General features: G+C 43.7%; 2 protein-coding genes across 3 annotated transcripts in view; one reads left to right on the top strand and one right to left on the bottom strand.

The window, feature by feature from the left end:
• Positions 1-398: 398 nt before the first annotated feature.
• Positions 399-13,532, bottom strand: UBLCP1 (ubiquitin like domain containing CTD phosphatase 1). 2 transcript variants are annotated; one of them, XM_006032198.3, is made up of 11 exons: positions 13,416-13,532; positions 11,290-11,483; positions 10,689-10,780; positions 10,151-10,236; positions 9,941-10,056; positions 9,011-9,109; positions 8,095-8,132; positions 4,970-5,068; positions 4,467-4,583; positions 2,460-2,587; positions 399-1,406 (listed from the first exon to the last, which is right to left on the bottom strand). In XM_006032198.3, exons 2-11 carry the CDS (start codon positions 11,441-11,443, stop codon positions 1,379-1,381), a joined length of 957 nt encoding a protein of 318 aa, XP_006032260.1. In that variant the 5' UTR covers positions 11,444-11,483; positions 13,416-13,532; the 3' UTR covers positions 399-1,378. The 2 variants fall into 2 exon arrangements, with proteins under 2 accessions (XP_006032260.1, XP_006032259.1); XM_006032197.3 differs by having other exon boundaries at positions 11,290-11,480; positions 13,416-13,505.
• Positions 13,533-20,715: 7,183 nt separating this feature from the next.
• Positions 20,716-22,651, top strand: part of RNF145 (ring finger protein 145) — a 57,706-nt gene continuing 55,770 nt past the window's right edge. Inside the window, exon 1 of the mRNA XM_006032196.3 lies at positions 20,716-22,410. Within this exon, the coding sequence (XP_006032258.2) occupies positions 22,204-22,410 (207 nt within the window). The 5' untranslated portion in view covers positions 20,716-22,203. The remainder of the gene's footprint in view (positions 22,411-22,651) is intronic.

The raw sequence follows: 22,651 nt of genomic DNA, 5'->3' as shown, positions 1-22,651 counted from the left end.
AAATACTGGGCAGTTACAAAGTGGATATTTTGAAAGCTTGACTTGGATAGGTCATTTCCCCTCTTTGGCATTATACAAGGAAAACTTAATACTGAATAATCCCTTTAACAGTAAGTTTCTCAAGCAACACAAGTTACAGACCAGCAGATCCTGGATTTTGGCTCAAGTACTGTTATTTGGAATTTGCTTCCCCGCACTTTACTAGAAAGATTCTCGAAGATTTGACTGGGCCACTCTAAATTTTAAGCGGAAACCAGGCAAGAACAATTCTGTTTAAAACGCAACTCTGTTTAATATAACAGAGCTGTGATAAACGAAGGTCAGGAAGTCACCATGTGGACAGCCGCCTCGCTTGTGATGTCAAAACAGAAGTTTAAGACAACATAGGACACAAACACTAAGAAAAAGGTATTTATTATTTACACAACTGCTATAGTTCCGTAAGAACAATATACACCATCCTTATTTGAACGGGTCAGTCTTCTTTCAAATATCAGAACCGAACAATCCCAGACCATTGGTAATGCAAAACAGCAGTCACATCACACTTCTATAGTGCAGGCTGAAGCAGCGCAAGTAAATGATGCTTTAAGAACAGTATGGCTGAATATTGTAATTCAAACAGTGTTTGCACTCTAACAAGATTTAACAAGGGGGTTTTGCTCATGCTTTATTAAGAATGTCACCTTCTCATTTGAGGTTCAGTTTTTTTATTGGGTTATGAGATTATTTCTTCTTTAGACATACTGCTTTTGACTTACCATCAAACAGGATTTTTTCCCCCCCTTCAGTCTGTTTATTCCAGTAAACCACTGCTTTATAATACAAAATTTGCAAACTAGAGTACGTCTGCCTTAGAGGTGGCAATTTCCAATCTTATTCTGCCTTGCACAAAGGAACACTGACATAGTGAAAATACATGTCAAATTTAGAGAGCTTGTAAATACTGGAATAGAAGTAGGAGATTGTTTATAAGACAGAGGGAAGAGACGACTTACATATAGGCTGCCAAGGCTGGCACCTTATTCAACTTTTTTGGTCTAAACAAAATATTGTTACCAGTTTTATAGAATGGTTTTTGGTCTTTAATAGTCATGGTGGTATTACAGTAGTAATGAAGGAGAGAACGATTTAGTCATACCAAAAGTAAATGCAAGGGGGGAAAAAAAAAGCAACTGGCCTATTTCTCCCAATTTGAGCTTATTGCTGTGATCTTAAAAAATAAGACTCACAAACCAACTGGAAGACCAAGTATAAGCAGTCATTCTGGCATCTGATTCAGTGTCCAGCACTAGTATACTCTAGCATAAAAGCAAGGAAAGGTCTGAAGATCTCCATTATGTTCCCTTCAATTCACTGCCACAGGAGTTTATTAAAGCTATTGTCCTTGCTTCTTTGAAAGGTACCTGAAAGGAAGAAATAAGTGAGAGTAAAACAGTCTGATGCTAGGCACCTGATGCTTCCAAAGAAATGCTGAAGACTGAATTAAGATGTCTTTTAAAGAGTAGAGCTTTGCTGGAGGGCACAACTGCTAAGCCCTGTCTCTGTAACAAAGCCAAAGTCTCATTATCCAACTTCAGCTTTCTCCTGCTCCAGTTGAGAGAGGTCTCACACTGCAGAAGCATCAAAAGCTTTTGTCTATTAAAATACCTTAACGTGCCCTTTGCAGTAACATCCAGAGAATTCCAAAGTACATTTGATGTAACTTGGCCTGTGGCTTTCCAGTCTAACTAGCAAACCTCTGGTGCTGCTCGTCTGAGTCGTTGAGCAAACATTTTCACAAAAGCACATTGGGTAATGTTTGCGTATTTCGTGGGATAAGCAGTACCGATCCAAGCCACAGGCAATAGAAAAACACGGTATGGAGAAGACTTTCAAAGGTACAATGGGGCTACATGCCAGACTTGCTCACTAGGTGCCTTGCCTGACTCACTCAAGGAAGATGAGCTTTAATATAAAACGCTTTGCTATCCAAACCTGCTTCACAGCCTAACTTCTCACTACAGGATAGGCCCTGGTTAAAAACATTCAGAAACCTGTTATATGAAGTGCCCCATATTCAAGCATCCTAGATCTCAATTTATCTTCTAAAAAGGCTGGTAGTACACCCAGAAGATTAACAAACCAAAGCCTTGTCAGCATCAGGATGGAAAAGGAAGGGACTTAGCAGGAGCACTCTGGGAACACAACTTCGAGGCAGCCTCCCCCCACCTCCACTTTTTTGTAAAGTGCAGAGCTGGTATTCCCGATGGTGTGGGAAGAGTTCGCACTCAGGCCCAGACCCCAAAGCATATTACAGCTTGGCTCTTTTACCTAAATTCCATCAAGAAACCAGTGACCCACCAAGGGGAAATGATGGCGAGGTTCCATGGTGCGGTCATTTCCTTGAACTAATCACATCAGCACAATATAGTGGGAGGAGTAGGGAGCAGTGGATGAAATGGAAACTTAATCCTTACCTTTCCCAGTGCTTGTGATTCAGATCCAAAAAGTCATCTAATTTTGCTATTTCTTTGAGGTACTGAGTAAGCTTTAGAAGCTCCTTGTCTTTATCCCGATTTAAATGCGCTTTCATAAAAGGCCTTATCTATTGAGAAAATGATAAAAGTATCTGTTTAAAAGGAACATGCCACTTCAGATGCTAATGTTTTCTGTTCAGTACTATGCAAAGTAAATTAGGTGTTTCTACTACTCACTTGCGTAAAGAAAAATTAGAGAAACCTATGCCAAAACATGCAGATAAATGAACTACATCTTTTCCGGTACTTACATAGAATCAGGTAAGATCACAGCTCTTGAGAGCTAAGAAAGTCCTCATCTCTTTAAAAAAGTATCTAATTGCTTCTGTATCAGTACAGAATATATTTCTTGTTGCCTCTTTTGCAAAAAGGGGCCAAGAAGGGCACTTACCACAACTAATCTTTCCACTACTTAGCATTTGTAGACTAAACCTGAAACTAGAGCTCGCTCAACTCTTCTTATGTGGCATGCATGCTGGATTTAAAATCTGGAAGCTTGCACTCTGCAAAATGAAACACTAGACTTATTTTTTCAATGTCTCTCTGAAATTTGCTACCTCCAACGGAATAGAAACTGGGCACAGGACATGTTTAACATGACTATACATGAAGTGCAGTTAACTGCAAAGAAGGAACGTACACAGCTCTTGTCACAGTGATGTTTAATGTTAGTTACACCAGCATGTCTTTTAAAAAAAATTGAAACTGAAAATTACTTAACTGGAGGGTAGCGATTTAAAAAGGAATCAGGTAGCCCAACCCTTATCTTGCTATTGGCGTGTATCATATGCTTTGGTGAAACTTCTGATGACTGCCTGATTACATTCTTTTGCTCTGGGTTGAGCATTTGATCTCTCCTGTCTCTCCTCCAACATCCTTCCCACTCAGCCACCTCCAAGGAATCTTGCTGTCAATATAACCTGGGCTGTAACATGTTTGTGCTGTACCCCACGAGGGGCTGACAATACTGTTGTCAGCCTCATGCTTCATCAAGTTTCCCTCTCGTTAGGCAGAGCTTTAAAGCGATGTGTAGTGGTCTTGTCATAATTTTTAATGCAACTTGATAGATTCTACAACAGGGGATGTGCATAGTCTTCAGCTCTGTTTTATGGGCTTTGTGGTATCATCTGAAGCAGATGACTCTTCCAGCATGAACATTTTCCTAACATGATAGCTTCTTGGGCAAAAGAGGGCAGAAATATAGCTTTCCTGACAACTACCTTTACCTTGGAATACATTATACCTGTGTCTTATTTTAGCCACTCAACACTCCTTCCCGCTGCTGTTTCTGAATACTCCTGTGAAAAACACCTTGGCAATCCCTTCCCAAGAATAGCACTGATATTCCCCTGCTCCTAGGACATGTTTCTTATTGGTGGGATGACAGGAAAACATCTGTTACTAAAGAATGCAATAACTGATATTGTAGAAAGTATCTTTAGAGTCCTATATTTTCAAACAAAAAAAGCATACCTTACTCCTGTACTCTTTCTCCTTAGTGGTTGCCTAAGTAGCATCAAGGATTTCACAGGAGCAGGATTTTTGTTACCCATAAGGCACAGCAGTAAGATAGTTTCTGGAGACATTTTCTGGTCATTGGCATATTTTTTAGTCTTATTTAGGTTTGTACAGCACCTAACTCTACACGGCTCAGCACATTTGGAACCTGAATGTGTGAGGGCAATTTAGGTATCAGTAGTAATTTCAGTCTTCCTTTTACTAACCTATAAATGGGATTTTTCTTAATAGTGAATCAAAACACAGTTCAGTACATCTCCAGTGTTACTAGAAAAAGAATATCTAGTCCAAATGAATGACTTTTTTCTCTGTACTTATTCTTAAGTATGTATTCTTATTACTCTACAGCTCATTAGAGAAGTTGTCTTAAAGTAGAAAGGAGCTATGGTAGAGACCATATATTTTCCTAAGAATATGACTGAAAATTACCTTTAATCCATTTTGTGGGTTCATTAGAAAGTTTCGTCCAATATCATCAAACATGATAGTATTTTTCCTGCTGTAATATTCTGAAAATTTTCCCCATATGACACCAAGGGGCTTGACCTGCAAAAACAAGTGTGCGGGTGTTTGAGATTTACATTCATGATTTAAAGGTTGCAAGATAGAGAACCTAAGTACTGCAACCTGACCGCACTAAACGTTTGAATCTTTTTGTCAAGGAACTAATAGGTGTGTACAGCCTATGTTCTTCATGATAGCACCTCATAAATCACTCATCATTAAACATGTATTAAAAATAACAACAGATCCAATACATCCATCACATAAGACAGATGAACATTCTCCCAATAGTCCTACATGTTGCTTGGTTTGGTTAAGGAAAATATCTCATCCTAAGAAAATGTGTGTATGCCCTCTTTCATACGCTTATTCTTATTAAAAAACTGTTAGCCTATGGGGGGGGGAAAAAAAAAATCAAAGGTCCTTACGTCAATTAGCCCTCTCCTTGGTGTGTGAACTGTTATCATGGCGGCACTGTCCAACATGAAGGTTATCTTGTAGTTTGCATTTGTGCTCACTCCCAGCTCCTGCATCAAAGATTAATTATTGAAGCTTCAGATTATGACAGTTTTACTGTTATATGCTAGGAACCTTGATTGTAATACATTACATTTGTGAAAGGATGACTAGAGATGGGCTAAAAATAGGTGTCTGTTCTTCTATCCAAGGAGAATGGTTACAGTACAGTATTCTACCAAGAGACAATAAAGCTGGTGGGAATGAACTTTTGCAGTTTCTAGAGTCAGAAAGTTAATGATAGATGCCAGTATAAAATTGAAGTGGCTTTATGGAAGTGGTGAGAAAAAGACCAAGCTCTTTTGTTCCTCTTCAGTGTCATCCAGTATGCACAACAGGAAGGGGAGGGGACATTCACCCTCACCACTTCCAGATGTTTTGGATCCCTGCTCAATCTTTACGCCAGTGATATTCAACCAGGGTGCCCCCAGGTCCTTTGAAAGGTGCTGCAAGGTGAGAGGAGATGAGCAGATATGCTTGTCCCTGTTTGGACAGTCCCTCACCCATACTGCCTGGCCCCTCTGCAAGGAGGTAACATATAAATTAGTTTTGAAAACTGGGTGCTGCTTAATTCACAGAAGGTATGGCGAGGCACCTAAAGTCAAGGTTGAGAACTACTACTCCTGGCCAGAAGGTGGCAGTTTGCCTGTACCCCACTTTTATTTGCTGCTATTGTTGCTACAACTGATCACCAGGTCCAGAGACCAAGTAAAAAGCATTATAGTTCACCACAAAAAAGAATTGTGGATAATGGAAAGACATCACTACTTAGAGTCAGTACAATGATATGCCTCAATCTCTAGTGGTCTGGCTCCTTTTGAAATAAGGATTGCAAAGACAATTTAAGTCACTTCGGAAATAATCCTTGACTGACTGGCTGTGCATCATTTCCATTTCAAATCCTTTCCAGAACTCCAATGCAATGCTGAAATCTGCTGACCTGCTAGAACATAAGTTTTATACTGCAGACTATTATGCTACTGTGCACATCATATTTAAAATTCAGCCCCATACACAGCATAGGCAGAAACCATCCACTGAAACAGCACTCTTGCAGCCACACTTGAATGATTTGTTCTTACGCACAGAAGGACATATCCTCCTTACACACAAAGTACCTTCCACTTGGGTCAGTGTTTCTGTAATACTGAAGCTAAAGGTTAAGCAGGCTCTGAATTCCATGTGTGTGCGCCTGGTAAGAATTTGATCTGCACTCCTTTTTTGCTGTTACTGACTACCTCTGAGCATTGAAAAAGACTCTGGTTACTTTTGACCACAGACAAAGCCATTTGTTTCTGCATCTTCCCTTTAAGGTCCAAATACTCTTAAGGTTGTTGTACCTAGATGTAGAATGGGAATAGTAGATTAGGAATGGCAAAGCTGAAGAAGGATAAGGATATACAACAGGAGTCCTCCTTGCTCCAATTAGAGAACCAGCAACCGGAGTCTTGAATGATCAAGATCCAGGCCTTGGCCACAGCAGGCTCCAAGTACAGGGGGAGCCCAATACAGGTTGTGCTTTAGCAGCATGTAGAAGATCTGAGAAGAATGTCTAAGAGGTAGAAAGACAGGAATAGAGTGAAGCAGGCAAAGCTCAGTATGGAACAAATGGCTGCTTCTCAGTCTAGGGACCCTGGACTGGTACACCTGGCAGATGGTAGTCACCCAGACTTCTCTGTGGCCACTGAGAAGTAGTCTGGTCACATTCCTGCAAGAATGGGGAATGACTTCATCAATGCCTGCAGCCAGCAGCTGATGACTGCACAGCTGCTAGGGCCTGGGTGCAGGTCAAATATGATGTGGGTTGTGGACCTGTGTCATTGGGCTTTCCTTATCTATGGAAGGACTTCAGTTAATTGTCTGGTTGAGAACCAGAGAGGGGAAAGTGAGGCAGCAACATACCTAGTGAACAAACACATCTCTTACAAGGATATGCAGTCACATGTGCACATTGAATTGAAACTACATTTTTGTACTAGTGAACCAGTCATTTTAATTTCTTTGGCTTACCTTGGATTTTGGCCAACGGTAGCCACCCTCTTCCCCTCCCCCCATAAGGAACTGTAAAAAATTAGCAGATATTTGATAGGAGCACATATCTGGCTACAGTTAGGCTATGTAATATTTACCCTTCTAACCCTGACTTTGCTTTTTCATAACTCGAGAAGTTTCATAGCTTAGCTTGAAATGAGCTGAGCTGTACCTGTGATTTTTTTTTTTTTTTTTCCAAATTGAGCAAAAATGAACACAAGTGAAGTAGAAAGCATGTTTCCCTGTTAAATAATGTGAAACAAGGACAGCCCTGTAACAGCAGGGATACCAGGGTACAAATTTTGTGGGGAAAAAGAGCCCTCCTTGAGGAGGGCATACGTTTGACTTTGCAACTAAGGAAACTGATTTTGAGTTCACTGAATTATAAGCAATAGGAAAAGAAAAAACAAACAAAAAAACTTCACAAGCTAAATACAAAGCAACTTCAAAGCCTATTAAGTGGATATTTAAATCTGACTGCAGATCTGCTTCCCAAGTTTGGTGTACCAGCACTTGTTTTGTTTAAAAGCCATAAAAAACTGAGTTTGAAAGAGGGGCTCCTGCAGACTTCATAAGAAAGGCACCTCCCAGCATTCAATATGTATTTCTACTTTTTTAAAATGAGCTGCCTTACAATTACAGAGCAGCATACGCTATCCCAATGAGAGACTATGCATGCATACAAGGATAAAGAAAGCATAACCAGTTTGAATGAGACCACTTCAAAACCTGTGTTCTAGCTGTGCAAACTGAACAGTTGCTGCACCGCTATTGCGTGTGGAATTTTAAAGATTAGACTTGCTGTCAATTTTGCAAAGGAGACTAGTTTTAAAACTCATTTTTAACTTCTTGAAAGCTTGAACAGCCTTTGATCTCATCCTACCTGCTCCCAGTTGCTAGTAACATTATCTGTTCTGCTGAGTGCAGTCTGATTAAAGAACACGAACACAAGGCTACCAAATACTGACAGTACAGAAGTATACGAGTTCTTTCCAAAACAACTTACTTTCATTTTAGCTTCAATCCACTTCATGTTAGTAGCAGCTAAAACAAGGGGAAGAGTGGGGAGGGGAAAGAGGGAGGAAAGAATACTATTGAAAACGAAACTCTTTAATTCTCACAGATTCATTTTTTTTAACTATACAATCTGCATACAACACTTAATAATTTTGATGTGCAAAATGAACTTTCCTCATTATATTTTTCTTCCACCACTGCATTCAATTTCATTTTGACTAAAATATTTACATAGGGAAACTCACCAAACTAGTCTCTTACCTAAAAGAGAGACTAGATTAAATATTTGTATATTTGAAACAGATTATTCTAGACTGTTCAAGCTAAATTAACCCTCTTGTGATACTAGGGCTAGTGCACACCCCAGCTCAGCTAAAGATCTTTCTCCAACTGTTAGACATGAAATGAATGAACTTGTTGAAGCAGATTAGCTACCATTTTTTGTATATAAATGGGATAGTGTTGTTTGTTTCCAGCTTACCTCTGCTAGAGGTGCTCATTGCTTATTGCCTGGACTGGGATATTTCCACAACAGAAAGTTATGTATCATCAAGCAGTGCATGGGGGTCGCTTATACAGCTTCATTCCTTCAAGTACTTGTTCATCTGCACAAACTAACAATCGTCATACGGAAACTACTTTATTCACTTACTTAAAAGAACAGTGTGTGATACTTGTCCACATGAGAGTTACCATCTTAGTAAAATTATAGATCTAACTACTCCTCTGTACAGACTCAACTCAGTGAATACAGTACAAGTACCATTAAAGTAATACCTGACACTCTGTGATGCATAGCAAGAGCTATAGATACCTTTAACTTAGAATCTCCACTGCAACATCCAGCATTATGTATGCTGAACAATTTACAAGAAAACTTTAACTTGCTAACAAAAATAACTTACACCAAATTACAATATCATAATCCTCATACGCAGATGTTAAGAATTCATGAAGATATGGCCTCATTAACTCTACCCCAGTTTCAGCACATGATCTGTGGTCTGAAAAGAAAACAAGCGTTTATCACTAGTTTACAATGTTCTAGTCTGACATTTCTTCCTAGCCAGATATTTGTAGAAGCCCCATCAATTAAGCTTCCGAACACTTTGAAAACATTAGTGAATTTACTTTCCTAAAACACCACTATGCAGGGACTAACACCCATGTTCCCCCAAATCCAGTTGTTAACCATAAGACAGTCTTTCTTCCCTCATCTCAAAAAAGGACAATATTGGTGACTGTGCACACCTCACTACAAATATAGCAGCCTGCCTTAATTAGAAAACTACTGTTTGTGAAACTATTAAATACAGATTTATTACCGGCATCCTCACCTCAAGCTGTAATTAAAAGCTTGAATCAGTCTCTCCTGATGCCCCCAAATTCCAGTCCAATGTGAAGTTATCAAGAGGAAATGTTGGTTTTTCAAGGGCATTGATCTGATAGCTTCAAGGTGAAATGTGTCTGGGTGGACTTTTCATAATCAAGGAGTCTCCTCTCCCTTCCCCCCACAACTCGCCTCCCAAGAGCTGGACTCACTTGCAGGCTGAGTTGCCCTTTTGCACTACGTCAGTTCCTCATACATGTACCACCGAAATGCTCAGGACAGAAGATAACTGGAAGCTGACTTGGTACAATTTTACACTATTTTTTGTAAGTCTTTTTTTTACATCCCCATGTAGCAACTATATGTAGTATCACGTTAAATCATCAGTACAAAATGCTGGAAGGGCACAAGACTATTTATTTAAACTAATAGCAAGAGAGCAATACAAGCCAACATAACCAAATGACTTACAGAGCAAAAGCAATCAAAAGGTTCTTCAACTTACCAAACAGTGTGTAATCAACATCTAGTACCAACAGCTTTTTCCCTTCCCTAGGTGGATTCAGCACTTCCACCTTGTATTCTTTAACTCTGCGGGAGATTTTTAGTAGGTTTTCTTCCCTGATACAACAGTATAAACAATTATGGTTAACGAGTGCAGACTGAACATTGAGTAACAGTGCAATCTTTTCTTAAAATGGCTAGAACAACACACCTATTTTCTACTTCAACAACTTCTTCCTCAATATCAAAATCATTAATGACATCATCATTATCAGGAGGTGGTCCAAGGACATCTTCCTAGACAATAATAATAAAAAAAAAACCACAGCAGCAATAAATGAAACTCATGCCAGACCTCTAGATTTTGTTACAACACATCACAGGAAAAGTAATACTCTTTAATCTAAATGCTTTTCACTTCAGTAGTAGCATAATTATTTATAAATACTGATAAATATTAGTGACAGGCTTGAGAAATATTATTGCCAGGATATCACAGCAATAGGACTTGCACATAAATTCGGTCACTGCACAGCAATTTTGCAAAGCAGTACATTTTCTAGCGTGTGGAAATCAATTAAAGTTCTGTAAGAAAACTCACGTTCCATACAAGTGACAGCAGCACAGAGTTATAAATGTGCCTCTATTTGTACATTACTTTCTGGAATGTTAGCATTTCTCAAAGGCAGAAAACAGCTGACAAAAATACAGTTCATTTTAAACAGGACTAAGGGAACAAAACAATTTACCAGACTCTCTTCACGAGTTCCCATCATCATAATTTTAGTATTTGGTTTCAGCTTGAGAGCTCCGAGCTTAACGTCGTCATCTGCAGGTCTGCCTGCAATAAAGCAGATTTTTCTATTTTTTTCCCCCTCTCTTGGAAGTTGCACGATCACATTTGATCCAAGATGACACACACAATACTATGCCATTGGAGCCTCAGTTTCCCCTTGTATGTTATTGTCATTGATGTAGTCAAGGCAGAAGTGTTATAAATGCATTGACAAATTAATGCTAGTCCAAATTACTTGCCACGTAAAGGTACTTAGAAGCCCGACCAAGACTGGGGCTCCACAATGCCACATTCTGCACATATGCAGCTCCTGTTGCATTTACAGTTTTATTTGCAGCAGTTTAAACTGCTGATGTACACCATGATGTGCTACATGATGTAGCATGTTGACATACTAATGCTAAGCAACACCTAATGATGCGTTAACCATCCAAAGCGTTCAGGCATTAGGTGGGGAAGTAACAGCTCTGTTAGTGCGCACCCCTTGGACAGGCTAAGCAGCAGCTCTCCATGTAACGACTGAGGTATGCCATCCACAAATTCATGATATTTACCTTTCATTTTGAGGCCAAGCAGTTTTTGGCGCTCTGGTAGCACTCCAGTAAGACCTTTGAGAGACTGCTTGAGATCTAATACTGTATCTTCTTCTGATAGTGAGGTGATGGTATATTCCTGTCCACCCCATTTTATTGTGAGAGACAGAGACATCCTTGAAGCATATGTTCGGTATTGCTGCCAGAAAAACCTGCTGGGGTGAAGGTGGGGGGGAAAGATGTTCATATAAAATACAGAACTAAGAAAAGCAGTTAGCTGGAAGGGGAGATTACATTACAAGTAACAATATTTTTGAGCGTATTGTATGGTTAGATTATTGTGAGTCCTACACACTTTCTTTATGCAGTTGTGCTTCCAGAATTATGTTTCTAAGCCAGGGGCGAGCAATCATTTCGGGCGGAGGACCGCTTACTGAGTTTTGGCAAGCCATCGAGGGCTGCACGACAGGCAGCCAGGGGCAGATAAATATTAATTTTCTAAATTTTTTAGGGGCCCTGTGGACTGGACAGAATGGCCTGGCAGGCCACATCTTGCTCACCTCCGTTTTAAGCACACAGTTAGGATTGAGCATTGGCCCTCCTTACTCACTTACACAGATCTGTGCTCTACCTGCAATAATACACACTCCAGGCCATATTTTATTATGCCACTATCAAGGCAGGTGTTTTTGAAAACAAAGCCAAAACACACACCCACACAATGCAATTAGACTGCAACCAGTTCACTTTGATTACAGTGCAGACATAACAGCCATAATTACCCAATCTCTAATTTAAGTAGCATCCTTCATAAATTGTATTCAAAACAATTGACTTAGTTTACAAGCACACAAGCAGATGGGGAGAGATTTTGAGTGAGGCATTCAACCAATATTATCCTTGGGGTCTGTCAGAAAATAGTCTTACCACCTGCATAACAGGAACATGATGGAGCCAACAAAGATCAAGACCTCGGGTAGACACAAGACCGCCTGTGCCCCAAAAGCCAATCCAAAAACCACTAGGGAAGAAGAATGCTAGTATCCTAACATCACCGATGAGAAATCAAGCCCCAAACAGACTAAATAATTTGCCCAAGATCACACTGTACATCAGTGACTAAGCCAGGAGCTAAACTCTCAAGTGCCGGCACCATCTCCTCTACCAAGAGCATCTTCCTTCCCTAGCACGGCCGTGCAAGCAGTGATTTACTCTTGCTGGGATGCAGCGCCTACAGTATGAGCCGTATCAAAAGCAACTAACAGAGCCAGTTGCCAGTGGAGTTACATTGAGTCACCGGAGCCACCTCGGTTTCTCTAGCACGTCCAGACCTACAAACAAATCCCCTCGGAGCAGAGAGAAGCGAGTACTTCGCGCGGAGCCACCTCTCCATCCTAACCTCCTCGATCACCTTCCGCCCACCGCAGGAAGCGGAGCTGAACCCAGCTTCGAAGGGTCTTAACGGACACGTCTAACGCTCGCGTCCTACCGAAACGCCCTCCAGAAGCGGCCGTGGCCCCTCGCAATCGGTCCGCGCCAGCCGCGAGACGGACGGGGACGTGGCTCGGGGGCTGCCGTCGCAGCGCCAGCGAGTACCGTCTAGAAACCTGCTGTCTAAACTTATCCAGATGCAAAAGCTCTTCTCCAGAAAGGAGAGGGATCTGCTGGGGAGCGCCAGTAGCTGGGATCCACCGCGCGGGCTGCCGCTGAGGGACGCCCGTTGGCCATTCGGGGAAGCAAACGCTCCTTCCGTTTCTCGCGGGGTCGGTCCGACGCGACATGGCGCTTCCGCGGTCCCCGAGGAGGTCTCCGAGCAACGGGGCGCGGTTCATCCGGCACTGACTGGGTCCCGGGAGCACAGCGCGCATGCACACCGGACGTCGATGTCCGATTCGGTTTTGTGGCCACCGTTTTCCCCGCACCGAGGTAAAGCGTCGAGGTGGGCACTCAGTGAGGTGATGGGTACCCTCCACCTCGCCCCAGCCCCGCGCTGTTTGTTGTGCTGAGAAGTTAACGGACGTGTACCACCCCCCACGGGGGCCGCCACCCCCATAGCGTTGAGGGCACCCCACTCGTGGGGGGAGCTGAGGAGGGCCCCCCTCCCCCCAAAGTGACGTCACCCCTCGGGACGAGCGACCCTGGCTCACCCAGGGCTGCGGAACCGGCACCTTCCCAGCAGCAGCCGCACCGGAAGCGGAAGTGATCCCTGCTCGTTTCCCCGCGAGCCGGAAGTGCGTATGCGGGGAGCGGGGAAATGAAAGACCCGGATGTGGCAAAACTCAGCTCCCCCACTCTCTGCCCCCCCCCCCCCAGAACGGGGCCCGCTCTGCCGACTTCCGGTATGGCCCGGAAGTGCACGCCACCACCCGGAAGTGCTCGTGGCGCGGCCGCCGTTGCCGGGGCAACAGTGGGGCGTGACTGAGGGGGCCTGGGCCTTGGGTTTGGGGGCGCTCCGTGCCCGGCCGGGGGTGAGAAGCGCGCTTGCGAGGGGCCCCACACCACCACACGCACGTGTCTATATACACGCACGCATGCACGCACACAGGTGTCTACCCACACACACACATATATGCGTGTATGTATGCATACGCACCTGTGTGAGAGTTTGTGTATGCAGACTCGCGCAAATTCACCAAATAACCCCCCTCACGTGTGTGCGCATGTGCGTACGGGGATGTATTTGGCTGCCGTGTTGGTCGGAGACAAAAAGAAATGCAAAACTCCAGACCTCTGGGTTCAGGGATGATCCCTTTTCTTACACCAACTGAGAAATTGCCAAAAAAAAACACCCCAAAAAAGGTATTTTGGGGGCTCATGTGCCCTTCATCAGGCTCAGGGAAATTTAAAGATGGTAAAAAGTCCCCATGGGTAGGAAATAAACTTCATTTTTGCGTGTATACGCACCTGTGTGTGTATATGCACACCTGCGTGTGTTTACGCACATTTATGTGCGTGTGTATATATGCATGCCTGTGTGTGTACGCCCACTTATGTCTATGTATATACACACCTGTGCGTGTGTATATGCATACCTGTGTGTGTATGCACACCTGCCCCAAAATGTGCAAAATATATGCACACACGCACCCCAAAATGTGTGTGTGTGTATGCACATGCCCACCTGTGTGTGTGTAGACACATGTATACCTATGTATGTCTGTATACACACTTCTATACAGACATGCATACACACGGTTTAACGAGTGTACACGTGTGCAGGTGTATCCCGCCTTCAGGGCACAAGCCAGCCGACGAAGCTTCGGGGCCAGATCAGCTGTTGGGCCGATGGAGCGTGCTCATGGCTCAGGCCACAGACGAGAGCGTGTGGCGTTTGAACAACTGGGGAATAGGGAGGAATAAGGGCTTTGCCCCCAAACCCTGCCTGCCTCTACACACCTTTTCAAGTCGATCTCGGAAATTGTCATTTCATCAGCTCGTGTTTCTGAGAAGAGCGTTATGAGCCGGAGAGCAAGCGCTCCTACTTCACTCGGAGGCGGCCCAGAACAGGTACCCGAACTTGGCTACAACGATGTGTACGTTCATGTACTGAAATGGTTCACTTAGGTGTACAGAATTCTGCCCCTGCCTATTTCTGATACCGATCCTTTAATTTCACGTGCACGGTGCTTCCCTCCATGCATCTCCCCAAGCCCTATCTATCCTGAAGAATACAAAAAAAATCCCATCATTGCTAACACGAGTTCAGGACACGGGGCTTGAGCATGGTGGAGTGGAGTTGTCAGCGTGGTGTAATTTACCCTTGCTGGGAGCATGTCTAAGGCCTTATCTGCAGCAAACAGAATGATTTAACTCGGCGACTCTCAACCCGGGTGCTGCGGCTTACAGGCATGCTGTGAGATGCCATACAACGTTAGCGCTGTTAGGTGTGATAAACGAGATAAACCCAGAGATTTCAAACAGGAATCCGTAGTGTTAAAACCCTCCTGCTCTGCTGTGATATTTCCGAGTTCTTTGTAACAGAAGAATCACTTTACTATTTTTCCGTTGTTAAAAAAATGACTGAAAACACCTGGCATTTTCCAAGGGCCTTACCCTGAACCAATTGAGGGGTGCCTCAAGTCTAAAAAGGCTGAGAACCACTGATTTAATTAAAATGGTGTCTAAGTCATTTTAGTTTAATCAGTGCTGCCCCATTGTTTGGGCACTTAAAATCAGTTTTGTGAGGGTCTAATATCATTTCAGCCTGTTCCTAGATTATGCTTAAACTCTAAGTAACACTAACACTGCAGCACCCTCAGAAAGAGGTGTGTTTTAGAAGGCATCATGACTCAGAAATTAATATTATTAATGTTAATATTTTTAACTTTGGGGCTGATTCCATCCAGCCTAAGGGGTCTTCTCTTTTTCAAGATTTCCTGGGGTGATTCCTGAGCATTGGCTTCAGTCAGGATTCAGGGTTTTTTTGGTTTGCTGCTAACTGAAGTACTGCAGAAAAATAATTTTCTCAGCACAGAAAGGATGTCTTGTACCAGAGGGCATTGTTTGATGAAAACTGTTTAAGGATAATTGTTTAGCTGCAAACTGCTTTCTTAGATAGGAATTAAACCAAAGTCATACAGACACTTGATTTGATTTTCAACATCATTAAAGAGACAGGACCAGATGGAAAAAAAGAAATTTGCAAAGTATGTGCAGAAAGGTAGAAACTATGAGCTTCCTTCTCAGCAAAATAACTTCACTTTTCAAATGCATGCCTAGCATATCAAATCCTAATATTTAGAAAATAAGATGTAAACAGAAGCTGCTCGGGACCTAATCCCTGCCCCCCCCCCAATTTGTTTCCTCTTTGCAGATTGGAAACACATTTAACATATTTGAAGTTCTAAAGTATACTCTGTCTCAGGCACACACATACTTTTGGCTTCCAAAAACAGCATAACAAAGGGATACTATTGTAATGAATATTCCTGTCAGGTTTAGCTCTTGTCTGCATGCAAATCCAGGTAAAACAAAGCATTATGCCATCAGTCAAGAAAACACGTTCCTTACAACGTGCGGTTGTCCTCTATTGAGACAACCATTTCAAGTCATGCTGGAAACCTTCCAGAGCTGTAAATGATAATGAAAAGTCACACCCTAAAAGGATGCTGGACAGGAGCATTGCATCCCCAAGGCGAGTTCCCATTTCCTCTTTAAAGATACCGAGTAGGAAATTGATGCCCGAGCTCTGAAATGTTTGTGATAGTTCTTAAATGTTTGGCAGAAAGATGATTTCAAAAGAAAAAAACAAAACCCAGCATTTTCATTTGCTCTGGGGAATGAAGGTGAAGAAGGAGACTATTTTAGGCCCCAATATTAATCAGGCATGCTTTATTCCTGGTATACGATGCACACAGCTTTTAAAATTATTATTATTTATGATCCATTAATGCCTTAGATCCCTTGTTACAGACCAGGACTTTGTTGTGTGAGACCTTGACTAATCCTTACAATGTCCTGTGGCATAGGTATGTGTTATTACTCTGTTCAGCCTACCAGGGCAACATAGTGGTAAGTCTAATTTTGCCCCACTTTCTTGGATCCAGAATGGGGGAAACAACAGAGAAATTTTCTAACGCATTCCTTTTCTCTGTCTTTTCTTGATATGCTCCTTCTGCTGGCACGTTCCAGATTCATAGATGTTAGGGTCGGAAGGGACCTCAATATGTCATTGAGTTCGATCCCCTGCATAGGCAGGAAAGAGCGCTGGGTCTAGATGACCCCAGCTAGATGCATATCTAACCTCCTCTTGAAGACCCCCAGGGTAGGGGAGAGCACCACCTCCCTCGGGAGCCCCTTCCAGACCTTGGCCACTCTAACTGTGAAGAAGTTCTTCCTAATGTCCAGTCTAAATCTGCTCTCTGCTAGCTTGTGGCCATGATTTCTTGTAACCCCCGGGGGCCCCTGGGTGAGGAAAGCCTCACCAATTCCCTTCTGTGCCCCCGTGATGAACTTATAGGCAGCCACAAGGGCACCTCTCAACCTTCTCTTGCGGAGGCTGAAAAGGTACAGGTGCCCCCGTCTCTCCTCGTAGGGCTTGGTCTGCAAGCCCTTAACCATACGAGTGGCCCTTCTCTGGACCCTCTCTAGGTTATCCACATCCCTCTTGAAGTGCGGTGCCCAGAATTGCACGCAGTACTCCAACTGCGGTCTGACCAGCGCCCGATAGAGGGGAAGTATCCCCTCTTTGGATCTATTCATCATGCATCTGCTGATGCACGATACAGTGCCATTGGCTTTTCTGATGGCTTCGTCCGAAGACTGAAAGACTTTTTTTTTTTTTTTGCAAAAATCTTGTTGGTCTCATAAGAGAGAGCACTTCTACTGGGAGCCCTGACTGCTTTTTCCTCTAGACCAATACGACTATAACCTGGATACCTGACAGATTGATTGAAATAGAAAAATTGATAGCATAACGATATGGTAGCATGCCAGACTGATGCCTGCTGCCCTCACCTGTGTGTCAGGTCCACGGCATGCATTGCTGAGCACCCCGAAAAAAGCGCTCCTATGCATGAGTGTTTGAGTCCAGCGGCTGCTTTCCTAAAACATGGTGGATGCTGCCTATTAAAAAGAAGAATCCTTGCAGCAGCTCCAGTATGTGGCAGTTCTAGGAATGTGATGCCAGGAAAATGTTAGTTGGTCACTGAAAACAGAAAGCAGAGAGTAATTTCAAAGACAAGGCTGCCTTCCAGAATGATCTATTAAGGAAAGATTTTAGCTCAGGCAGAGTAAGTTAAGAAGGAAAGGTAACAGCATACTGAGGCAGAGGTGTTGAGAACCTGCCATTTTCATGAGCTGTAATGAGTGCGGGATCAGAACCTGCTTGTTGTGCAGATTATGGATGAACCAACATCCCTGATATTAAAGGCTTTCCAAGTCCCTCAAGCTATTTGGTTCATAAATGTCATTTGAATCTCTGACATTTCCCAGTTTTGCACACCAGATTAAACACGTGCAAGGGAGAAGGTTCAAGATTGCAGGTGGCACTTGCTGGTCCCCTGTTTATGTTGTTTTTTATTTGAATATATTTGTTTCATTCCCCTGCACTCCTACACTTTGTTGCTCGGATTTTCTTTTGTCCCACTTCTTGTTCCTGACTTTGAGTATCCAAGTTGCACAAAATGACAATTAGTGCCAGATGCAGATTTAGGGGTGTAGGTTGTAGCTGTGTTGGTCTAAGGACATAGGCAGACAAGGTTCCTTGGCTGAATTTGATATCTTTTATTAGACCAACCCAAATAGTTGGAGAATAGTTATTAGGCAAGCTTTCGGGTTCAAAAACCCTTCGTCAGGCTAAGGAAGTTTCAGCAGTTGGTGTGTGCTCTTCCTGGATGGGATGAAAAGTCAAGAAGCCAGGGGCTGGGCTGGGGAGTCAGATTGCAGATTTATGCAGGCATGCTCTTTATGACCAGTGATGCTAAGTGTAATGTCACCGGCTCTGTGGCCTACTGGATTGTCTGTCATGGCTGAGCATTAAGAACTGCTTTTGAAACCTGGATTTGAGTCTGATTTTTCATTTGGCTTTGGGTAAGTCACCTAAGGCAAAAATGTCAAACACAATCCCTAACTGTGGGGGTGCATCCATCTGTTGCCAGTATCACAGCTGGAGAATTGGGTCTTTGTCAACTTTAAAATGAAACATTCAGTATTAGTGGACACTTGAAAACATAAGACCTAACTACTCTTTGTCTCAGATTGTTAATATTTCTATAAGTACTCCATCAGAGTGCTGTGAGGATTATTTAATCAATGCTACTTCTCTAATATCCTGCAAGTCCTAAGAGGGAGTATTAATGTATGCTGCAGTCCCTTGCTTCCTTACTGTAATTGTTGGCTTTCTGCCACTTTTGGACAATTATTTTATTTATGTATTTATTTATTGTCTTTGCAACCTAGAGGGATCGCTTAGTAAGAAAGATAATTGTGGTTCTTTTGCTTGCAGAACAAAAACAGATTCATCACTTTTCTCACATCACCAACTCTCTCTCCTACCCAGCTCTGAAGTGTCTCAATACAGATTGGTATATTTTTCCACTGTAGGCAATAGTAATCTCTGCATACAGTAGAGTCTCTATGTCTTTCTGCAGCCAGGGCATTCCAATATCATGAAAATGTTAGGACCCCGGATTTATTTTTGCTGAGCTAGATTTTTTCCATATACTCTTTTCAGAGATGTGAAAAAAGTAATGTCGCGGAAAGTTCAGAAATAGATGAGAGATGGGTGGGGGGAGAAAAGAATCCGTTGAATGGAGGTGGACTGAGAACTGGGAGTGTTGGGTGGGGGGAAGCCAGGCATTGGACAGAGACTTGGAAAGAAAAAAATGAGAGGGGAGAGCTCAGAGACCCAGGAGGCTGAAGACTGAGATTGGATAAGGAACCATGGGACGACGAGACTAGGACTGATCGGACAAGAAAACTGGGGATAACGTGTATAGGAAGAGAGACCAAGTCACAAGACCGAGTTGAGGGAAGACGAGGACTGGCTGGTCAAGGACACCTGAACTGGGAGTCTGTGATGGGGTGGGAGGATGACTGAGCTCAGATGTAGGAATTAATAGGATCATTGTAGGAATGATACTGGTATAAGGAGGACAGGGTGGTGAGAGAGGACTGCAACTGAGTAGGCAACAAGATTGGACTGGGACAAAGACAGGTTAGATTTCTTGGGGAAAGAAGCGTTGTGCTTGGGGGAACAGTCAGAGGAACACTCCCCTCCAGGAGTGTGAAATACCTGATCGTGTACATCTCAGACTGAGCACCCAAAACTAGCAGATATCTTTGACCTTATTCTTTGTTACTGACTTTCCCTGCCCCATCTGAAAAATGGAGATGCTCATATCCCTGTGCCTGTTCCAGTGGTGTTGTGCAGAAAAATGGGTTGTGAAACACTCCTGTGCCATGGTGACGAGTCCTACAGAAACAATGGTGAGGCAGTTCATAATTGTGTACTCAGGGGCAGGTTTGCACTGTGTTGCTGTCCACTAAGGCAGGCCTAGGCCGCACACCTACAATGAGCATAAAACAAAATACTGAATAGGGGCTCATTAAGTGAGCCCTGTCTAACCTCTGCACTGAAGGAAGCAGGAGTCCCAGGGAAAAACAGTAGGTGGTAATGTAATTCAAGACCATACCATAATGAATACTCACAAGGGAGCCACATTATAGTTCTACAGGCGGTCTTAATTCTGACATTTCCTCACTTTGACTGCACGACGTTGAACCTCCCTGCTGTTCCTTAGATGTAGTTTTTGTACATTTATTACACTGCGTTGTATCCGGGTATCTAGGGCACACTAAAATATACTTTTTATACGCGTACGTATAAGTTTCTTGCAATAATTGCATGGAAACTCGTGAAATTAAATCCCTCATGTTATTGTCCATCTTCAGCATGGAGGAAAGCATCATGCACGCTCATGTTTCTTCTGCTCTTGAAATTCCCTCTGAGGGACTTTTTGTGTCTAATTTGAGGTGTTGGCACATGTCCAGTCTCTCACCAGTGAGCTCTGGGAAGGTCCTTTGAAAGGTTTAATGAGACATCTCTGCACAGGGTTTTCTTCAGACCTCAGCCGAGCTTTTGTTTCCGAGATGCACTGGCTCTCTCTTTGCTGTTGGATGTTTGAAATCCAAATGATTATTTGCCTTGCCTCTGCTGATAACAAGAGGTAAACGACTGTTGAATTCTGGACTCATACCTACCACCACGTGGAATTGTAAAAGGGTCTTTGAAACCCCTGACAAACGAAGCAGGAGGGTTTTGAGAACTACAGGACAGCGGGGCAGTGTGTAAAGCCTTGTACCTGGTCTGCCCTTTGGAAGCTCGTGCCTTTCTGAACTAAAACATTTTTGCAACGAAATGTTAACTCGGGAGAGGTGAGAGATGAAACGGAGGCCAAGAATGCTTGTAAAATGTAACTGCTGTCTTGACAATGCAATGCATCATTACATTAATACTTACAAAATAAGAGGAGGAACGTTCAAACCATTTTCCAGAAATCTCTGTCAACGTTTCACCAATAAGTACGGGGATGGGGAATGCCTTCACAGGTGTGCCGCAGGAAATTCTTACTCATAGTAGCGTGCCTTGGGCTGGAAACGGTTGGGAAACACTGCCTTAGAGGGCTCTGACCTTGGCCCAAACAGTGCTCAGATGGCAGGAATAAAGTCGTGCATATTATTTGGTCAAGATTTGTCTCTCTCTTATGCTTGCTAAAATCAAGAGTAATTGCATCTGAAAATCCTTACAAAGTTTGCTTTCCAGAGTCGCATGGATCATCATAACAACCCGCAAAGCACCTGCACAGGTGGAAGGGACAGAGCGGCAATGCACCTAAAGCTGCGGGCAGATGGGCTCTGTGGCCCTATTTCTGGCGAGGGAAGAGTCGGTGCGGCAACCTGGTAGATGAAGAGAGCCAAACACCACCATGGGGGGACCTCTGTTAGGACTCTGCCTTTGGGGCATCCAAAGAAGATTTGGGGGGCGCTCATACATGAGAAACCTTCAGAGCAGATCATGTTTTTAGAAGACCCCTTTCCGGGCTGAGCTTGCAGGACCTCTAGCAAGACCCAGCATCCACGCACAAAATATGGATAGGGGGAAAAAAACTGGTTAAGTTGGACAGTTTCTCTCATAGTTGCCACAGAATTTTCCCTCCTGAACGTGTTCTTTGTAGAGCAGAATTGCAAGTGCCTCGAAACAATGGCATCGGGACTCGTGGAGGTGATGTCTTTTATTGGGTGGGCCAACTAGATTTTTGCAAAAAAAATTAATTGCTTTTTTTTTTTTGTGTGCCAAAGTCTAGCTGGCTCAATAAAAGATACCACCTCTCCCACACGTCCCGATTCCTTCTTCCTTTAGACCAATACGGCTACAACCTGGATACTCGAAACAACGGGACTTTGCAGCTAATTCCACTGTGCATCCAAACGTGCATGGCTCGGATTTGGCGCTCACGGTTTCTCCGTTGCGTAAGGCGCGGGCCAGGGCCTCGGGTCCGATGCAAGCAGTGGACACGAGCAGGATTACTGATGCGAGCCAAGGCTGCAGGACTGGGCCCGGAAGCAGGGGTCCTTGGCGCCGGGAGAGGATGGACTCCGCTTCCCAGTGCTGGAAAGGACGCTAAAGCGCCGCCACCAAAGGTCAGCCCCGTCGTGCACGGAAGGAGGGATGCCGGGGCAGGAGGGCCCGGGGATGCGCTCGCGGCCTGCGACGGAAAGACAGGCGGAGATCTAGACGGGCTGGCTCAGGCACCGTCCCTTGCACCGGACGAGTCCGAGTCAGAGCTCGCGGAGGAAGGAAGCCCGCCCAAAGGGCCGGGCACGGCGCCTCCCGGCCCCGCGCTCGCCGGCCGCCGGGGTGGGGAGGGGCACGGCGGCGGGG

Source organism: Alligator sinensis, unplaced genomic scaffold (genome assembly GCF_000455745.1).
Source record: "Alligator sinensis unplaced genomic scaffold, ASM45574v1 scaffold1035_1, whole genome shotgun sequence".
Taxonomy (NCBI): domain Eukaryota; kingdom Metazoa; phylum Chordata; order Crocodylia; family Alligatoridae; genus Alligator; species Alligator sinensis.
The sequence above is the reverse complement of the archived record's forward strand: the minus strand, read 5'-3'. Positions and strand labels throughout refer to the sequence as shown.